Source organism: Apostichopus japonicus, chromosome 9, assembly GCF_037975245.1.
Source record: "Apostichopus japonicus isolate 1M-3 chromosome 9, ASM3797524v1, whole genome shotgun sequence".
Lineage (NCBI taxonomy): Eukaryota > Metazoa > Echinodermata > Holothuroidea > Aspidochirotida > Stichopodidae > Apostichopus > Apostichopus japonicus.
The window spans coordinates 28,413,540-28,433,812 of NC_092569.1; the positions used below are offsets into that span (position 1 = coordinate 28,413,540).

The 20,273-nt window shown below is 37.6% G+C and overlaps 1 protein-coding gene across 4 annotated transcripts in view; it reads right to left on the minus strand.

Moving 5' to 3' along the window:
* LOC139973268 (uncharacterized) overlaps positions 1 to 20,273 on the minus strand; it is a 61,334-nt gene that overhangs the window by 18,084 nt on the left and 22,977 nt on the right. For 2 of the 4 annotated variants that reach the window (XM_071979824.1, XM_071979821.1), the window contains exons 8-19: positions 19,908 to 20,085; positions 19,411 to 19,463; positions 18,315 to 18,360; positions 15,868 to 15,972; positions 13,850 to 13,916; positions 12,026 to 12,192; positions 9,668 to 9,793; positions 7,754 to 7,898; positions 6,662 to 7,516; positions 5,845 to 5,935; positions 3,384 to 3,514; positions 326 to 1,746 (exon numbers count right to left, since the gene is read on the minus strand). In XM_071979824.1, coding sequence (XP_071835925.1) covers positions 326 to 1,746; positions 3,384 to 3,514; positions 5,845 to 5,935; positions 6,662 to 7,516; positions 7,754 to 7,898; positions 9,668 to 9,793; positions 12,026 to 12,192; positions 13,850 to 13,916; positions 15,868 to 15,972; positions 18,315 to 18,360; positions 19,411 to 19,463; positions 19,908 to 20,085 — 3,385 coding nt within the window. The remainder of the gene's footprint in view (positions 1 to 325; positions 1,747 to 3,383; positions 3,515 to 5,844; positions 5,936 to 6,661; positions 7,517 to 7,753; positions 7,899 to 9,667; positions 9,794 to 12,025; positions 12,193 to 13,849; positions 13,917 to 15,867; positions 15,973 to 18,314; positions 18,361 to 19,410; positions 19,464 to 19,907; positions 20,086 to 20,273) is intronic. The other 2 variants (XM_071979822.1, XM_071979823.1) reach the window with 2 other exon arrangements.

Here is a 20,273-nt window from a genome sequence, read left to right on the forward strand (position 1 = left end):
TAATGTACACTTGCTCCCCCATTGATCCCAATTATGCATATTGCACTTGATCCCAATAATGTTGATTGCACTTAGAGCTTGATTATGCTGATGACACTTGCTTTCATATGAATCCAATAACAATCTGACCGCACTTGCTCCCTACATTCTACAAAAATAAAAAAAACCTCACTGATCCCAGATATACTGATAATGTAATTTAAAACTTAATCAAATAACCTTATAAACTTGAATAATAATTATATAGTTAACATTTTGGTTCCTATATGGAGATCTTCTAACACTACACATAATTGCACATTTATGTTTTGCATTCACTACTGACCTGACACAACCTGCTGAAGGACTGAACAGACGTTTCTCTTCTGGTATCATCTTCAAATTCCAGGTTCAGATCGCTTGAACCTTCATCCTCCTCTTCTCCATCTTCTATCTCCGATCCGTATCTGTCACAGTCTTCCTTCGATAAAGCCTTCCCTTTCAATTTCTCCGACTCTGAGACGGTTTTGTCCTGTTCCCTCAATCCGGACATTCTTCTTTTGCGGGAAACCTGAAGCTCTTTACCCAAAGCTTGCAGTTCCTCCTCTAATTCTTCAATCGTGCCTCCATGCACAGAGGAAGACTTTTCTGATGTTGTTTCTCTTTCACCCTCTCTGTATCTTGTCTCCATCGATGACAGCATCCTCCCAAATAACTGCTCCTCCACTGCACCCTCTGTGGGTTCCCCATCTTCATCTTGAGTCTCCTGCAAACCACTTTCCATCAGAACATGATTTCCTCCTTTGTCTCTGGTGTATAGCATGGTCTCTCCTCTTCCTGCCTTCTCAAGGCTCACCAGCTTTCCAGCCATCTCCTTACTAGCACCTACCATGAACTGGTTGAGTGAACTGACAACCCTGTGCAGTTCATCATCTTGGAAGTCGTCCTCAAAGTGGGGAACGTCCCTCATCACCTCAATTTCCGGTAGCAGCAGCATCTCTCTCGAAGCAAAACTGACATCCACATCTTTGTCATCTCTAGGAGAAATTTTGCTCAGAGACTTTTCTGTTTTTCTGGTATCCCTTCCATCTCCTCCTGCTTGCATCCTTGCTGCCTCTTCCTCCCTGACTCCACCAGGATCCTCTCCCTGTCCATCTGCGGGTAGGACTTCATCACTAACACCTATAGGACTCCCACGGCTTACATTAACATCAGATTCACCACTCATTTGTTTCTCCACCTCCTCCTCTTCCGTATTCTGCCTCTCAACCTCTCCTCCTAGTTCACCTTTATTGTTTACATTTTGGTTACTATTCTCCTCACTATTCTTATTATTTCTCATATTCTCCTTCACCTTACAACTCCTTCCAGCAGTCACACCTAGGGAATCCCCCTCACCATCAGCACCTCTTCCATAGACTGATTTGGCTGCTTTCGTGCTGGTCAGAAATTTACTTGGAAAGGACATGAATGACTTTTTCCTTAAAAATGCATTTCTGTCGGGTACGTTCAGGTTTGGCTTGGTGATTCGTTTCTTTTTCTGCTTTTTCACTCTCTCAGCACTTTTAACCTTTTTATCAGAACTCTCCCTGAGGTCACTGAAGAGGTAGGGATCTCCAGACTCAATGCTCGGAGACAAGGCTGGAAGAGACTGGCTGAGAAACTCTCTCGTCTGATGTAGAGTGGAACTCTCGGAGCCTGTGTCATCCTCTTTGGTTTTACGATGCTTTGATGTCAAACTCTTTGAAGTTCTTGTACGAGGTTTACCTGTTAGAAGAAACAGATATACCCATAACTTTACAAATATTAGAGTGCATTTTTGTTGCAACTGAATGCAAAACATGTAGTATTCACAGAAAGTTAGATGTCGGGCTACACATTTGCAACAAATGATGACAATGGTTTATATGATCGAATTCTACCAAAACTGTAGGCATGTTTACAAATATAAAACTCCTTTCTTAGAGCCTTACAGCTGAAGTTGCTCATTCTTTACAGCAGGGCTAAAATCTACAGCAAAGGGTTTCACGCACCTCATTGTTAATGAAGGAAAGGCATTTTTTTTTGTAGTACCTATCACTACTGAGGATATGAGAGGTAGGTCACTAGGTCAGATTATTGGTTTGTACATGTTTACAATGGGATGATGGATTTTATAAAATGTACTATATAATATTATATGAAATATAGATTATATCAAATGAATTATATTACTATATGAAATATAGATTATATCAAATGAATTATATTATTATATGAAATATAGATTAAAGAAAATATAACATAATATTATATTATATAAAATATAGATTATACAAAATAAAAATATAATAGTATATAAAATGTATAAAATATAGATTATAAATAATATATTATATAATATTATACAAAATATAGATTATATATAATATATTATATAATATTATACAAAATATAGATTATATATAATATATTTTATAATATTATACAAAATATAGATTATATTCACACTAATTAATCCAGCCACTTTTTAGTTGATTTGTCTGATGTGTTCAAGTGGTGAAATGTCAAGACTTAAATGTGTTGTAGAAACACAACCAGGATTGACAGCATTGTTTTCCAATGGTTTACAACCACGGTGGTCAAACTTTTAATTGGTGACGCGGGACTTCCACCTTCATCATCTTTGTGACACTTCTACCGTAGCGGATGTTGTGACCTGAGAAAGGGGTCATTGGTGAGGAGGGGCCCTTTTCCCTTTAAGAAAACTTTCATATGAGTAAGGGTGCTTAGTTATGGAATGATGTAAGGCCTATATTTTGCTTTATTTTTACTTTTGAAGTAACTAATGTGAAAGCTCTTTTTCACATTTTTGGCAAACCTAAAAAAGGGGCTCAACACCCAGTTTGACTACTAGGGGTCATCAACACATCATAATTAATGTTATGACTAAGGTCCCCCTTTAACATTATTAAGTCATGTAATATAGTATGCAACTGAACATAGCAAGTCCCAGGGAAAGAATGACCAGACCAAGGCACCGGATCTAGCCAGATAGAGCTGGCTAGACCAGCTGCCCTTGGCAGGCTACGGTATAGTTGGTGGTAGTTTTATGTTGTGAGTTGAGAAGTAATTTGTCCAGAAGGTAAGGAGTTCCCGATGTAAGTTTCCCAGTTCTTTATCACGGATGTGCTGACCAACTTGACCTTTACTCTAAGTTGTCTAATGTCACAAGTTTAGCAGGCTGACCACACCGAGGAATATACACACATCTCAAAATGTTGATTGAGCATGATTGTTTGACAACCTGCGTGTCTTTATTCAAAATCTATTCACAAAATAAAGTCAGAGCAAGCTTTTTAATTCTTTCAAATCTATATTTAGGTTTCCCAAGTTCCTATTTGCTGATCTACTGATCTACTGACCTACTTTACCTTTCCTCTTTCTGCTCCGTCGTGGCCTCTGCTTTGCTTTTCTTTTCTCCTCTGGTTCAGAGCTTGTACTTTCTGTCACCTTTTCAAGAATGTCACTCAAGTCTGGACTGGCAGATTTCCTTCTAAAAAACGGAAAGAGAGTAAAGAACTTAATTAAAGTAATTCCACACTGTTTACTAGTACAGCCAAATAGTTGAAGGACACACTAACTTGGAATGAGACATCACTTTTGAATGAAATAGTAACTTTGAACGAGAGATAACTTCAAATGAGACATAACTTTTAAAGGGACAATAACTTTTAAAGAGACAATAACTTTTAAGGAGAGACAATAACTTTGAATGAGACATCACTTTTAAAAAGACAGTAACTTTGAACAAGACATAACTTCAAACGAGACATCACTTTTAAAGGGACAATAAGTTTGAATGAGACAATAACTTTAAATGAGACAATAGCTCTGAATGAGACAATAACTTTGAATGAGACATCACTTTGAAGGAGACAATAACTTCAAATGAGACATCACTTTGAAGGAGACAATAACTTTGAATGAGACATCACTTTGTATGAGACATCACTTTTAAAGAGATATCACTTTGTATGAGACATCACTTTTAAAGAGATATCACTTTTAAAAAGACAATAACTTTGTATGAGACATCACTTTGAAAGAGACATCACTTTGAAAGACACATCACCTCGAATGAGACATCAACAAATCAGGGTTGGCATTTTCCCAGGAAAAAACCTGTTTTTCCCACTAAGCGGTAAAAACCAGGTAAAAACCGGGAAAAACTGGTAAATACCGGTAAAAACCGCCTCCGTCTCGAAAACTAGAATTAATTGTCCGTAAAATGCAGGGTCATCAGTAGGCACGATATTGTTTCATGACAGGCATATTTGATTGAATATGGGAGTTTCTTAGCTTCATTTTGAGCTATTTTATCACATTCTTATTCTACTTTTTGTGGAAAAAAAGAGTATTTTTTGTATTGCACATGCATAGTTATTCTGTCACGATCTCTTTAGCAGTATGCATTGCCTATTGCCCAAACCATTATAGGTCTACACTGGGACATTCACCCCTCCTAAATTCTTCAGGCCTAGTATGTGGCATGAACAGCGGAGGATAGAACGAAGTGGCGAACCATGGCATCCAAAGCCTCAAAGGGAAGGAACCATATAATAATATAATATTATGTGCTCAGACAGTTCATTCCATTAATACTATAGGCAACAGTCTATTGAGGTGAACTTCAATCCAGGGGGCTCAATAGAAACTGCTTTGAAACTTTGTAAGGCACATGGGCCCAATTAAAGTATTAAACGCACAATGGCCCTATGGAGCCATTCACACAACCCAACTGTTTACCTTGATGCAAACATGGTCCAATTATTATACAACTTCATGCATGAGTGATTAAACACTTTGAGGTTGACAGGTGAGGTGATACTGGGCACTTCCTGTGTATAGGCTAACTGAAGAGGTAGGAGTATCAACAACACAAGTAACTGTTCCAATTGTTACTTATTCTCAAATTAGTTGATGTCACAACAGTCACTTAGTACAGTGCCTATAAGCAATATAAGCATAGTACAGTGCCTAGTGCGAAGTGTGAACAGAGTACAATTTATTGCAGACATGAAGTGATGGTTCTTGGATGTGAATCATCATTTGGATCTGAGCAGACTAATGTGGCATGTATAATATGACGAACCATAGCCCTAGGAGGCACCAACAGTTTGATATGAGTCCATTCTCTAGATAATGGAATTATGCATCTCTATAGGAAAATAAAGTTGGTTGATTTGAGCATCCAATATATTATTTATTTGAATTATTTATAATAGTCTAATCGGTAAACTCACAAGTTATAGATCATAGCTGTTCTTTGGATGTAACCCAACCCCCTACCATAAGATGCCATTTTCTTGTAGATTCTATGCTCCTCCACAAGTTCCACATGAGTTTTTAGGAATTATATATAATTTGAGGTTTTTCCCGGTTTTTCCCAGTTTTTCCCACTTATAGGTGGGAAAAACCTCCTGGTAAAAACCGGTAAAAAACTTGTTTTTACCGGGGCGGTTTTTACCGCCCGGTAAAAACCGGCCAACCCTGCAACAAATACTGAGAAGATAAAACATATAATGGCTCTGAATGAGACAAAAACTTTGAATGAGACATGACTTTGTATGACACATCACCTCGAATGAGACATCAACAAACACTGACAAGATGAAAAATATAATGGCTGACCAAAAACACAAAACAGCAATCACGCATACCAAAAACAAAGCATGGAGAAAGTTACTACTAATGCACTTCCTGGAGAAGCACATGAAGGGTGTCTACTTCATTTATAAAGTACCAAATTGTCTAAATTTCCTTCAAAGGTCAGTTAGGAACACCTCTAATCGTAGATAAAACAAACACATTTGATTAATTCACCTCTCATCATATTTAGGTGCCGCACAGTAATCGTCAGGTACAAAGTCCTCCATACTATCCTGGGATGGGTATGTACTGGGAACGATCATCCCTGACAATAGAAAACAATCAAATTGAAAAAGAGAAAATGATAATTAATTACATGCTAATAGTAATGTTAATTGTCATATCATTTCTTAAGGGAGAAAGACAATCTGTTAATCAACTGAAAATTCATTTCCTAACTAGATGTTCAGAAACCTCTTACATGCAAAGTGACACCAGGAAAATAACTAAATGGTGAGAAACCAATTATTTAGCGGTAGTATATTACTTGATAGTTCACCCCCACCCCCCCCCCCCCCCACCACCCTCCCCATCTCCGTCTACATCTACTAAACCTTTAAGTAAATCAATTCTGAGTAATAGGTGACTCAACAGTTTGTTAAGTTTACCATACAAATTCAACATCACCAACACTCATAAGGCCATCTAGCCTATCCTGACCACAGACATAAGATTCCATTTTATCAGACAAAAGAAAAGAAATCAACATTCTCTCAATGGATAATGCCGATATATTTAACTAAAAACACCATTCCAATTATTGCCTACCAGGTCAGACACTTTAAACCAGTGATTCAAATGGATACATTCCCCAAAGGGCATAGAGAAATTTAGAAGATTCTAGAGAAGGCACAAAGCAGCATGGCCCACCCCTGCACCATAATAGGTTGCATTTACCCTGTGACTTGTGTCATACGACCTAGAAATATAAAGAACGCAACAGCTTATAGTATTGTTAAGTACTGTACATTGAAATAATGTATTGTCTAACCTTCATCTGGATCTTCGAGGAGTCTGCTCTCTTCGGAATAAAGCTGGAATTTACCTCTCTGCGATCTCCTCTTCCTGCGGGGGCTGAGTGCGTTGAGATTCTCCAAGGCCTCCAGGCGTGGACTTCGTCTTTTTCTGCCCCCGGTCGGCCTGGGCCTCGTGAGTTTGTTCTTTTTTGGTTGGCTTTTCTCACTCTCACTAGCCTGGCTGTCAAATCTATTTTGATTGATGGATTTATTCTCACAAATATCTGCAGTGTCCTCTTGGGTTTCATTTATCACAACTTGGGACCCTTGGCTTTCGGGAATGACTTGGGTAGTCGACAATTTCTGGACTTTATCCGGCTTCCGACCTGTGGTATCATTTCCTGAAGCCGTTAAGCCGTCTCTGGGAATGGAAGATTTGCGTAGGCCCTCACAGGAAGTTGCTTCTGTGTGATTAGTTGCAGTCGCAACTGAAGAACTTGTTTTTTCGTTTCCATGAAGCTCCTCGTTAGCTTGTGTTACACAGGTTTGCTCACCTCTATCCTCTCCCATGATTTCATCACCGCAATGGACGACAGCATCACCCCGAACGTCACCATCTGATTTCCGCTGTGGGGTACCATCATCTTTGGTACCTCCCTCAGCAGCGTCTTTACCACCGGATTTATCATCTAATCTCTTTGGTGCTGGATAATCCTTCTTGTTTACTGCCACAGGGGGAAGGCATAGCTTGGGATCGGGGCTTCCTTTCTTTGTCTGTCCTTTGTCTGTGTCACTGCCAGAGGACGCTTTGTCTGAGACTGTCACATTTAGGGGAGTCTTCACCCTCTTTGTAGGTGCAGGGTGTTGAGGAGTCTTTGGTTGGTTCACATCTTAAGGAGGGAAAAAAGAAGGAGAACATTTATAGTGTGCTCAGAAGTGGGGCAAGAGTCCACTCGTTGCAACTGACAAGTCTCCTCTATGTTCAGAAATTTCCTCAAATCGACAGCTGAACGTTCGTGGTTTGTGGTTATGTTTTCTCTGAACATCTTAGCTGAGAAGAATTGTTACAACATGCAACATTACTGGAGAAGATTTAACAAATAAAATGATCAAATTTTCAAAATCACCTGGATTTTTCTTTTTTGTTGTACTTGATGATGGCTTCTTTCCTTGGGTACCACTGGATCTGCTTCCAAGAGGAGAATTCATGGAGTTGAGAGGTGCTGATATCTTGGTCCGCTTTACAGGTATGGTAAGTGACTTGGAAGTTTCCTTGGTAAAGAAAATGAAACATTATAAAAAAGTATAAACAAATTTTAAAAATGGAACAAAAGAAGTGAAGTGGGAGATGTGGATTCTCAATGCATAATTACAACACTTTTTCTAAGGTCCAATTTCAGAGACTATCATCAATTACCCACAGTTGAGTTACGTCCCTGCAATACTGTATGTCTGTGAGGGAAATCTTCAATCATTTCATTTTGACTGGTTGCAACAGTGGTAGGATAGGAATGTCAAAGGTCATCATATTGGTGAGGTGAGGTACAGGAGGAGGTGGACTGTGTTCACCACTGTCTTGTCTTGCACGTAGCAAGCTGGAGTCCCTTTGGACTGACAGTAATCACCCCCTCCATGTCCACCTTGTGAGACAAGTAATCCCGCACAGTTGTCTGCTCAGGCAGCCTTCTTCTGTTTATTCCAATACCCGCTATCCTTTATCTTTCATACCTCAGGCTAGTAAAATTCATAATATTAATTTTAAATGTTAGATTTGTTTTCTTGCCATATCTGTACAGCCTGCTGCTTTTTCATGCTTACTGTCTTTGTGGTTTTAATTCTTATTCTTTTATGTTTTATTGACTTGCAAGCACTGCAGTTTCCTTCTAAGGATCAATAAACTTATTTTAACTCTTACTCTTACTTTATAACCCAAAACATGCTAGAAAGTAAAATGGTGAATTCTAGCCTTCAAATTCAATAGTACATGCAGCTGCCTTCGATGTAAGTTGCTTCCCCCGCCGAGACATTTTATTATAATTAAAACTGAAACATAAATCACGAGTAAAAGATTGGAACTATTCAGGATTAAGACATTGTTTTAATACCACGCTAAAGTTTCAACTTCAATTCTGACAAGGATGGAGAAATTAAAAGAAAGAAAAAAAAAGACAGGAAATAACAGAAAGAAATGAAAGAAGAAGAAGCCAAAAAAAAAGAATGATTGCACAAAGCACTCAATCAAAAGGATGGAATAAATTTCAATATTTTATGCCTCACCACTGTTCTTGAAACTTAGCATGCCTTATTGGAAATAAAAAAAAAAAAGGGGAGGGGGAATTTTCGGCTACAATGGGATTCAATCCGGTAACTTCATGGTTTAATGGTTCAAATCCCATGCTAACCAAAACTTTTATGTGCTCATTTCCATTATAATGTATAACTTCCCAGTTTCTGTCATTTTGCATTTAAGTCTTGTCATACAAAACCGATATTTTCAACTTGAACTTTTTTCCTTCACCTACCATCATGTCTGATAATATTTCTTGGCAAAATGTTTTAAAATAGCACTCAATGACCTAACAGTTACCATGCACAGTTCACATGTAATGCATCATGGAGATTTCATGCGGGTTGAGCAGTTCAATTGATACTTGATCATTAATTGCATTGGATGACATGATCTGAGTGTTAGAGTATGAATTCAATACATACCATGGTACCCATACTTTTATACAAATGACATTTCCAAATCTTTTCAAGGCCGAATACAAAGTCATAGTTTACTGTAAAGCCTACACACTAATGATAACCTATCATGTTAGGTTACCCACAGTTAGCCTAACAATTGTAATTCTTGCAAAAAGTATCCTAGAACTCCATTTCATTAATTTTTTGTGAGCCATGAACCCCAAACATTAGATGCTGTAACCATGTACCGTAGTCTTCAAAATAAATGACATGAAAAGCTTACTTACAAAGTAATCATCCCTGCGATTGAATAGACACAAATGCAGATTATTCACAATTAATCGCTGACTTACCGTCTTAGATTTTCCTTTAGGCGCGGTGCTCTTACCACCGTAAAAGCTTTCTGTAGCAATGCCTCTTCCGTCACCCATCCTCTTGAAGAGAACCTTGATGGTGCATTCAGATGATTTCTTTCGAACCTAACAAGACACCAGACAGAGAGAGAGAATGTTAAAGATGCTAAGAAATCTCTGACTAGGCTTTAAGGACGGTTCAAACCAGAAATTTTGGGCCATTTTTCACTAGAATATGGTTCAAACCAGTAACCACATGTCAAGTTTTCTGTTGTTACTAGAATAATGTTCAATCCAGTAACCAAGTTCTTTTCTCTACCGCAGATAGGTGACAGAATACTTCAATTGTATAGGACACAGGCCTAACACACCTAAAATTTGATTTATATCTCCTTATTTTTACTCATTAAAACACTAATGCCTGTTTGCTTCAAGTTCACTTTTGAGACAAATTGTAATGACTTCAAATATATCTTAAAACTGGCAGATAGAAATGAAGTTCACAAGGAATTTAAACAGTTCACCCGTAAAGTTTATCCTACCACAAAACACCTCTTTGTTTACTTCTACAAACACAAATGGTAGGCCAAACTAAAAATTTATCTGGCAAATTATGTTTTTTCAACTTCTAGGCTTATTCTTTTTACTTTAACGTTATTGAATTTGCAGCTGCCAGAAATATTTCCCTAGTGCGTCATGATATTTTTTATCCTATTTTTCATCTAGAATTGACGAAAAAAGGTAATTTATCCCTCCAATATCTTCAGCTGGCTTGCTACAGTATATATGGACAAAGCGTAAAGAAATTACTTAAAGTTGCAGAGAATGACAAACTTAACCAGTCACATACCTCTTTAACCTTCTGAAGCAGTCTTTACTTGTTATGAAATATCCATCACAGCAGCAATTAGCTATAATCATCAAAGACTAGTAATAATATGTTAGCCTGTCATAACTTGATGGTCAATATCAAACAAATTGGGTGTTTACCACAAAAGAACGGTTGTTTATGAAAGGAACTTTCAGCAGACAGAGTCAAGAGACTTCTTCTTGTGGTTGTAATCTGCAGGGACCCTTGAGATTTGGTTATTAAATAAAAAGATCTCTCGACAGTGAAGTTGAAAAACCCCAAAAGAGGAAAACCGTTGCTATATGTATATTCAGAGATGTGCCCACGCTGGGCGGCCCCGCCCAGCACTAAAAATTATTGCCCAGCACTGTCTTAAAAATCATGAATCCCGCCCAGCACTATTTTCATCTAAAATCCCGACATTCCTAACAATATATTCAACATAAATTGGGCCTAGTCTATGCCAAAATCATACAGACTAATAATGCATCAGTTACGCATGCAAGAAACATTATTTACGGCTCTCAATCGGTTAAAAAATGTAAATTGTTAGCAAAACTACTACTTGTGTATGTGCTTAAAAGCTAGACAAGTGCCAGCATTTGGCACCTGAGCACAATCGAAACACCCCCCTCCCCTTAGACCCCTTCCCTCGGGACAGCGATCAGTATACCCGGCACTCAGGAAATCCTGGGCACATCCCTGTTTATGATATATATTGGAATGGTAGAATTGGAAAGAAAAGGTGCAATGACCAAGAGAGGGTCATCACAGCTCAGTGCAAGCATGTTATTGATTGTTATAGGCTCAGTAGTAGGAGTGCATATGCAGGGAAGACAGGTAAGTGAGGCATGAAGGAAATATTTGATTTGGCATCACGGTAGGTTGCTTTGTGAAAATGACATTTATGAATGATGATAAGTTGGATTGGTAATACCATCATTCACACAAATAATGATATGTAGCACATGCAAGTTTTGGGTCATCAAATTGCTGACAGTCAGCCCGAAGGTAAGGGTCCGCTAAACGGGGTCCACAATAACAATTACACTAAATGAGTGGTCTCTGTCATAAATCAACGGAAAAAATGTTTCTGAATCTGTTTCAGAATTTTGAACCAAGGGGTAGGCTTTATACCTGGAATTTTATCAGCTTACAAGCTGTACATATGAAATACACTGCATGAAGTCAAGCTACGGTGGGTGGTGACATATGTACATGTGCTAAAAGCAGACTGACTGAATATGTTGGGCAATGATCAAATTATTGGTCACCGATCGCTTTCTCTATTTGTAATAAAACTTAATGGAAAGAAAAATTTGCAAATTAAAACTTCCCATGGTTGCTTCTTGAGGCAACTTTACGACTACTTTGGAAGGTCTTGGTTTGAACCTGCAAAAACTAGATGTGCTGTGGCTGCTATCATCACTCCAAATGCTACCGAGTTTGAACATACTGTACAGCGCACTGGTAACATAATAAGAAGGCAGTTATTTAAGACGACTTACCTGGCTGTGGATTTTATCAGGCTGAAAACATGAAGTTAGTGGACACTGCAAGTCATGGTCAATAGTAAAGACGATGAGTATACGTTTAGCATCACTCTTAGAGCAAGGGAGGATTTTGGAGGCGGGTACTGACAGGGATATCTCTACATGCTGGAAGTCACCGACCCCTAGGCAGAAGACACACCGACAGGACAGACAGACAGACAAATAAAGGAAACTTAATAAGATAAATAGATATAATGACAAAGTAGCAGTGGCAGCAAACAGATGCAAAGCAAAAAGAATGAAAGCATCAGAGAGTGTAGACCATGCAGCAGCTATCAATTCATTTCTCTATCAGGGCAAAGTGAGAAACATGGAGTGGAGCAAAGGAGGGCCAGAGAGAATCAATATATATATATATCATTTTATAATACCCATACTGAGCAATGTGCAGGGTAGGCTGGTAGGGTTCTATAGCCTATGGCCTTAAAGGCCTGCTGCTAACCCAATTGGTAGAAAATTGTGGCTGATTTTCTTTTTGGAGACGGGTAGCCTGTTGAGTACCACTGGTTTAGAATCATCAAACAGGAAATAGTGTTTGTAGTTTACTCTGTCCTATCAATGAAGCATTTAGTAGATTTCTTGCCAAAACCAAAATCTTCAAATTTACCTCCATGAACATTTATATTACTTTCCAAACTGAATATTGCAAACAGAAAAATAAAAGAGTAACGTCTGAAGAGCTAGACAGCAAAGAAAGACTGCATGAGGACTAATTACAAAGCAGCTGATGGTCTATGTGACTGGTCTATGTGACTGGTCTATGTGACTGGTCTATGTGACTGGTCTATGTGACTGGTCTATCTGACTGGTCTATGTGACTGGTCTATGTGACTGGTCTATGTGACTGGTCTATCTGACTGGTCTATGTGACTGGTCTATCTGACTGGTCTATGTGACTGGTCTATCTGACTGGTCTATGTGACTGGTCTATGTGACTGGTCTATGTGACTGGTCTATCTGACTGGTCTATCTGACTGGTCTATGTGACTGGTCTATGTGACTGGTCTATGTGACTGGTCTATGTGACTGGTCTATGTGACTGGTCTATGTGACTGGTCTATGTGACTGGTCTATGTGACTGGTCTATCTGACTGGTCTATCTGACTGGTCTATCTGACTGGTCTATGTGACATAGTTTCTCTAAAAAAAGGGTCACAAATATATATGTGTTGCCACTCTTAGTTTATTTTTTTGGTTGCTATTAATGTTGACACTCATTTGAATCTCACCCTAAGTCTGATGCTTCTCAGAAACAACTATCAATTTGAACCTTTCAGCTTTACCTAATGTGTTTGTCACTTTCTTATTGTACTGTATGTAACCCTTCTTAGCATATAAAAATGGGACAAAAGATGTTATTATTAACTAACTAAATTGTAAGGCTAGTTAAATAGCTAAACCCACATATGGGCAAATTTTTGCCACAGGGCAGATTTTCTACAGGACTTTAGGAGGCTGTTTGCCAATTTATTAGGACTGTTCATCCCGCCTGCATCCTGCTTACTTTAACTCTTGCTTTTATATATATATATATATATATATATATATATATATATATATATATATATATATATATATATATATATATATGACCAACATGACATTGGGTGCAGATGATTTACATAGCATGCATGTGATTAACATTCAAAGCATTGTTGAATAGGAGAGGAGAGAAAAGCAAGTTTTAACAAATCTGTAACATTAAAATCAAGGAGAAACAACCAGATAAATGATTAAATGGCCCAAATGTCCAGCAACCATGTTAACAAGCACACTTACTTTTAACGTCACATTTGTTAACTGCATCATCTGATATGGTAATTGTTTCCCACATGCAAGATTCCTGCTGGAGAAGAAGTTCAAATAGTGGGCAGTTACTTTTAAAAGGAAAATACTCAAAAGCAGTCGAAACCAACAAAAAACAAATCCTTTGATAAAGGGTTAAACACAATAATGAGCAGCTACTACTATCATGGAGGGAAAAGTATTAAAGATCTATGCTGTAAATTACTCCATTGGTTTATTATTTCCATGATTGCAAAACGTACATAGATGATCGATGACACGATGTAAAATCTGGTCAAATCACGTAGCAAGGGACAATAATGTTAATGTTACGTTTTGACCAAACGGTTAATTATGGTTGATGAATTTTACTTGTAATTACATAAAAACAATAACAAATATTAAGTTACTTCTATGGTTATGTGTACACAAGCTGCAATACATTCTTACTGTAATTTGAGCATTGTGAACAGCAATTTTCTTTCGAATATATATATATAGTATATACTACCTTCACTTTGAAACATATTTGAACTAAAAATTTCCTCATGGGTATTAACCAAAATTCACTGATTTAAATAAGTTGAATCTGCCTCAAGCTGTATGGAAGCCAATGAATATGGGCTTGGATTTTATTTCTCAGCTGTTTTAAATAATAATAATTTTTATTTTCCTAGCAATATCAAAATAATATAAAGCTCAGTGTATAAAATCAAGGTGAAACATACTAACCAAAATATCAAGAAATTAAAAAAGAAAAAAGAAAAAAAAGGAACTTTAATACTAAAAGGTAGATCTGAAAAGGATCTGAAGAAAAAAAGGAGGATGTTCAAAATTCTTTTTTTTTCTCAGAAATAAGACTTTTACTGATATAGCTACACTTATCCAACTCTGAACAGCTTTTAAAGCAGTTTTAAGGAAATACATAATTATGGACTTAACATAGTTACAAAACTATTACTTTTACCCTCGACATTAAAAATAATTCAATTGGTGTCTGGCTCATATAAGTGCTACATGATTATACTTCATGATGGCAATGTTTAGTCAGTTTCCACAAATATCTTCCCAAACAGACTGGATGATTTCATAAGAGGAGAGGTCAAGTTATATGACCTTGCTCTTACCGGTTATGTTGAGTGGTAATACATATTGCAACAAGTTTGTGGATTACGGAGGCCACGTGCATCACTCAGACACAAGCACAATTAACAATTTGAGAATACCAGTATTTATTTATAACCATTAGCATCAGAACTCCGGATATATGGAAGGTTTATATTGCATGGGACAAAATGTTGGGCATCCCGTTAGCACCCATAGTAAACACATAGTAAACGGAGACGATCTGTGCAATAAGTTTGTGGATTACGGAGGCCACGTGCATCACTCAGACACAAGCACAATTAACAATACCAGTATTTATTTATAACCTTTGGCATCAGAACTCCGGATATATGCAAAGTTTATATTGCATGGGACAAAATGTTGGGCATCCCGTTAGCACCCCATAGTAAACACATAGTAAACGGAGACGATCTGTGCAACAAGTTTGTGGATTACGGAGGCCACGTGCATCACTCAGACACAAGCACAATTAACAATTTGAGAATACCAGTATTTATTTATAACCTTTAGCATCAGAACTCTAGATATATGGAAAGTTTATATTGCATGTGACAAATTGTTGGGCATCACGTTAGCACCCCATAGTAAACAGGGACGATCTGTGCAACAAGTTTCGTACTATTACAGGGAATAAATTACCTGTTATTGCATCACAAACTGCTGGGCAAAATGGGAGAACTTTGTTATATAACAGTGCAAATATGTATTGCAGTTTTTTGCACACAGAAACCATAGTGATTCATTAGAGACAAATTTGTAGCCTTCAAAACTTTACTTCCTGCAGTACTGACATCACTGGCTGAAGGTGGGGGGGGTGGGGCTATGGTGGGAGTGTGGTGGGTGATGAGAGATCTATGTAAGATGGGAGAAGGGGTTGCATGTACCTCATTTGCGTCCTCTTCCTCTGCCACGTAGATGGTTATCGTCCTACTCAGTTGATTGAAATCTACCCAAAATTCAGTCAGTTTGTCACCTTGCGGACGCTTCGCCTTGAGGACGATAGGGAAGAGAAAACACAAAATAAAAAGGCACCGGTTGAATGTTGTCAAGTTTACATGAAACATAGTTTGAGAGTGGATTAGTAGACAAGGGATGGAGAGAAGAAAGAAAGTCCCTCTACTGTTTATCTCCTACAGTACCTCTCCTCTTCCCCTGTTGGCTTCTTTCGCAAGAGCTAATGGATTACAACTTCAAGTTGGGTGGCTTCCAATTCAACATTTTAACTCAAATTTGGAATCTTTTCAATTTGGAAAGTCATTTCCGATGCAAAAACAATAGACTGATCTTCGATGAAAAATCCACCTTACTATGACCCGGCCAGGATCTAACCCAGAACCTCCTGATTGCTAAGCCTCTTTGCTTCAAATGCAACTGCCTTTATCCACTCGGCCACAGCCCCGATTCTTATAACACTTCCTTTTCAGACCTATGCATGCTAAATATTAACTGAATCAACTTTACGTGTATACTGTTGTGGAATAACAAATAAATGAAATGAATAGATACTCCTGCATTCCATAAGGTGTCATAGCTGTCTATGTTCCATGTTGCTGGCCTATTTATGTTTTGTTTATTGCCAAATTAACAGACTTGTGAAAACTGAGAACTACCAGTCCTGAAGAAACAGACTAACAAGTTACTTTGTGCTCAAGTGAAGTATTGAAAGCCCAGCCCCACAATAAAGTACAGCAACCTGTTATTCTATAAGTGTAATATAAATGTAGGTTTACTGCAAAGATAAAACAACTCTTTAATCAAATAGCAATAGTCTAATGGTTACAATAATATTTTTTTGGGGGGGGCATTGTTTGAACTCTGTGTTACTACAGTAGTTTGTGAACCATGGATGAACAAATATTGCTGGTATCAACCCGCAACACATTCATATCCACTTTGGCTGTTACAAGATTAACTCAATTTTATACTTGTGTTTATAATACTAGGAGCAAACAGTAAAAGCTAGGTTGCAGTTGAAGCACCAGTTTACAATTGACCTAGGCAGAAGGAGGAAGTCAATTTGACGATGCCTAGAAGTCACAAAGCAATGTAACTACAGTAATACACTTTATGTCAGGGGGCTATCCAATTCACAGTTTTAGCTCACATTGGAATTTTCTTTTCATTTTAAAATTTGGAACACCATTTCAGATGGGAGAAGACCGTGGATTTCTCCTAAATAATCTGTCGGGAGGTGCAGATAAACAAAGAAACAAAAATTGTTGTCAACAAATTTATCAAGATGGAGTGAAAAGGGTCATGGATGAGAATAAAGATTGTAGTGTGGTTACTGTTCATTATCTAACTAATTATTCAAGTTCATTAGCATTATCCTCACACTTTACAGCACTAAACGTTACATCCTTATATAAGATTGTAGTGTGACAGGTTACTGTTCATTATCTGTTATGAGGACTGACTGATTATTTAAGTTCATTAGCATTATCCTCACACTTTGCAGCACTAAACGTTACTGTCTTTATGTGCTCAGGCACTGGGGAAAGTTACAAGTCAAACATTGTAATTGCTTAATGGAGGAAAATGTTTTACAGATGGCTGCAGTAGGGTGATAGCTAAAGTTTGACCATGAATGAACATTTCTTCAGACTAAGCCTTCTTAGCTTCTTGCATAGTTTGGTGTAATACTGATGAATTTAAAAAAATCTGTCTGTATTCTGTGCATGTTTTTGTCCCTTCTGTTACTGTTACTTGTCATTTAGCCTCTGAAGAATATCCTGCTAGGATCGAAACGTCAGGCCAACTTACTTTTACACATTCTATTACACAGGCTCTCTATAGTGGATAAGCAGTTTGCTAACAGTTTTATTTTATTTTGAATTTAAAAAAAAAAGAGGGTTCTCTGACCCTGTTTCCACCAGACTTAGCATAGAATGTACCTGGTTCACTATCAAACTATTACACTCACAAAGTCTCACAAAGAATCTAAATGCTGCATGTTTACACTACAAGCAGATATGGACTAAACCAGTGGTCCACAAACCTGTAGGGCCACCACCCAGGATCTTCCATGAGGACTGTGCTGTGACCCAACAGATGCCTATTACCTCAGAATCATTGCTTAGGATGCATGAATGCTAACTTAGACTATGGACTCGATGTTAACAAATTAACTTCAAGGATTTCTGTCGGCAAGAGCCGAAAACTTTAGACAAATTTTCTGACGTCTGTAAATATCCATCGAAAATTTTGTCGAGACTCACTGTCAAGTCGTGACCCACAGTTTGAAGTCTGTCAGAATATAACTCAAATTTAAAAGCCTTGTTTGTTACACGATGGTAATTAATTTAACAAAAATGTAAAAAGAAAAACTTACCAGGTAGGTTCCAAGATAGACTTTGTCGCATGGAATCGAAAACACTCTGAAAATAATGAAAATGTTTAATATATTGGACCAGAAAGACGTGTACTTCTTTGCCACATTTCTTAATAATTAGTCTTAGCATCAAAACAAAACGTGCAATTAACATTCTAAGCTAATAAAATATGTCAACATCAGACAAATGTACATAAATAATTACATTATTTACTATGGTTTGAATAATTGTGAGGAGATGGCTATTTATGTGTTAGGAGCAATGTAAATGTTGCACCAGGTGGTACAGGTTGGATATAAAGTTCAAAGTGCAGTGGATGATTTAGGTAGGTAGGTAGAAGAATATAGAGTATAGGTAGGATTCAATATATACCAAATGGAAGAGCATGATGCTCAAGACATCAGAGTGCAGTAGTTGTGACAAGACAGGTATACAAAGGGCTAAGGGGAGTACAAAAGCAGGGCAGAACTTTTTAACTGCATTCCGATCGTCAGAGAAGACCAAATTTCTTTTCCGAAAACCAAAAATCGACTGTGGTGGTCGTGGGAAGGAGGACTAGCTGTGCAGATCAAATCCAGATGGGATTGTAACTACGAATATCCCCTAAAATAGATCAAATGATCAATTGGTGTTGTCGTATGTCAATTGGAGATATTGAAAAATCAAAAAATAGTCGTAGGCCTATGATCCAGCAAGAGAGGAGTTTTGATTTGCTAGCCTCAAGCTGGTCATCTACTTACCAGGCCCACACATCTCTTCTACATATTGTTCATTCTTTTCGTTACTTTGCCCACATTTTCTGGCCGATAAAAATTTGTAGTTTGGACAAGCAGAGAGTCAGAACTGGTGTCCGAGAGGGACAACCAAAAAGAACCGTTAAAAATTTTCACCCGAGAGGATTAGTGCAAAAAGCAAGGTACCATCATTCACAGAAGATCAGTCACAGTTCGCATTCATGGACATAATAACATCAACCCGTGAAGCTCAGTCGCTTCAGGTTAAACTTGTGAACAGAATGGAAATTGCAAACATCAAAGTCTTTAACTTATCAAATTCATAATAACAAATATGATCATCTTTGTTTTGATTTCTTACAGTCTCTCGTTTCCCAGCTTTTCGTTCAGAGTGTTCAAGAACATCCGACAGTCCTGCAGAACAGAAAAAGATAAAATGTATGACATTGTATTAACTCTGTGAAAAGAAGCTCAAATATGAAGAAACCTTTCAAAATACTGTACTCCTGTCTTAAGCTTAATACAAGAAAAAAAAAATTACAAAACAAGACAGTTCTACTACAGAATGAATATGGATGGTGCCAGCCATTACTCTGTACATTGCTCTGGAACAATTTACCAGATCACATTCGAACATGCTCTAAACTTTCTACATTCAAAAGTCTACTTAAGACCCATCTTTTCACTTGTTCTTTTGTAAACTAATCTGTTTTCTTTGTAGAGCGCCTTGAGCAGTGGCTTTTGTACACTGATTTGGCGCTATATAAGTCTCATTTATTATTATTATTACACAAAACAGCTGGTTTGACAGAAGTATTAAATGAGCAGCCATTATCATATAAAAAACTAATAGCTTACGACTTCAAAGCAGGCATCTTGAATTTTCAGAAAGCTTTCAAAGACTGCATCATCTGTGAAGCATTTTCTGCCAAAGTCTGCCCGATCGGACTTCTTGATAACTCGGATCAATGCTTCTGCGCAAGCCACTTGCATCTCAAAGTCACCAGTCTTTGGTAAAGATTCTGCCATTAGGTTTCTAAGCACAAAACACAAATAAAGATGTAACAGTTGACAAATTATTAGTTATGTATGGAGAGTTTTGTGTTACTTCTCGTGTCGTTGTTGGGGAGGTTGGGCTGAGCCCTTTACTTATTAACCGGTTACAAGCTAACAGCAGTACAAAAATTGAAGTGCAAAAAATGGGCTAAGAACTCAATATAAATC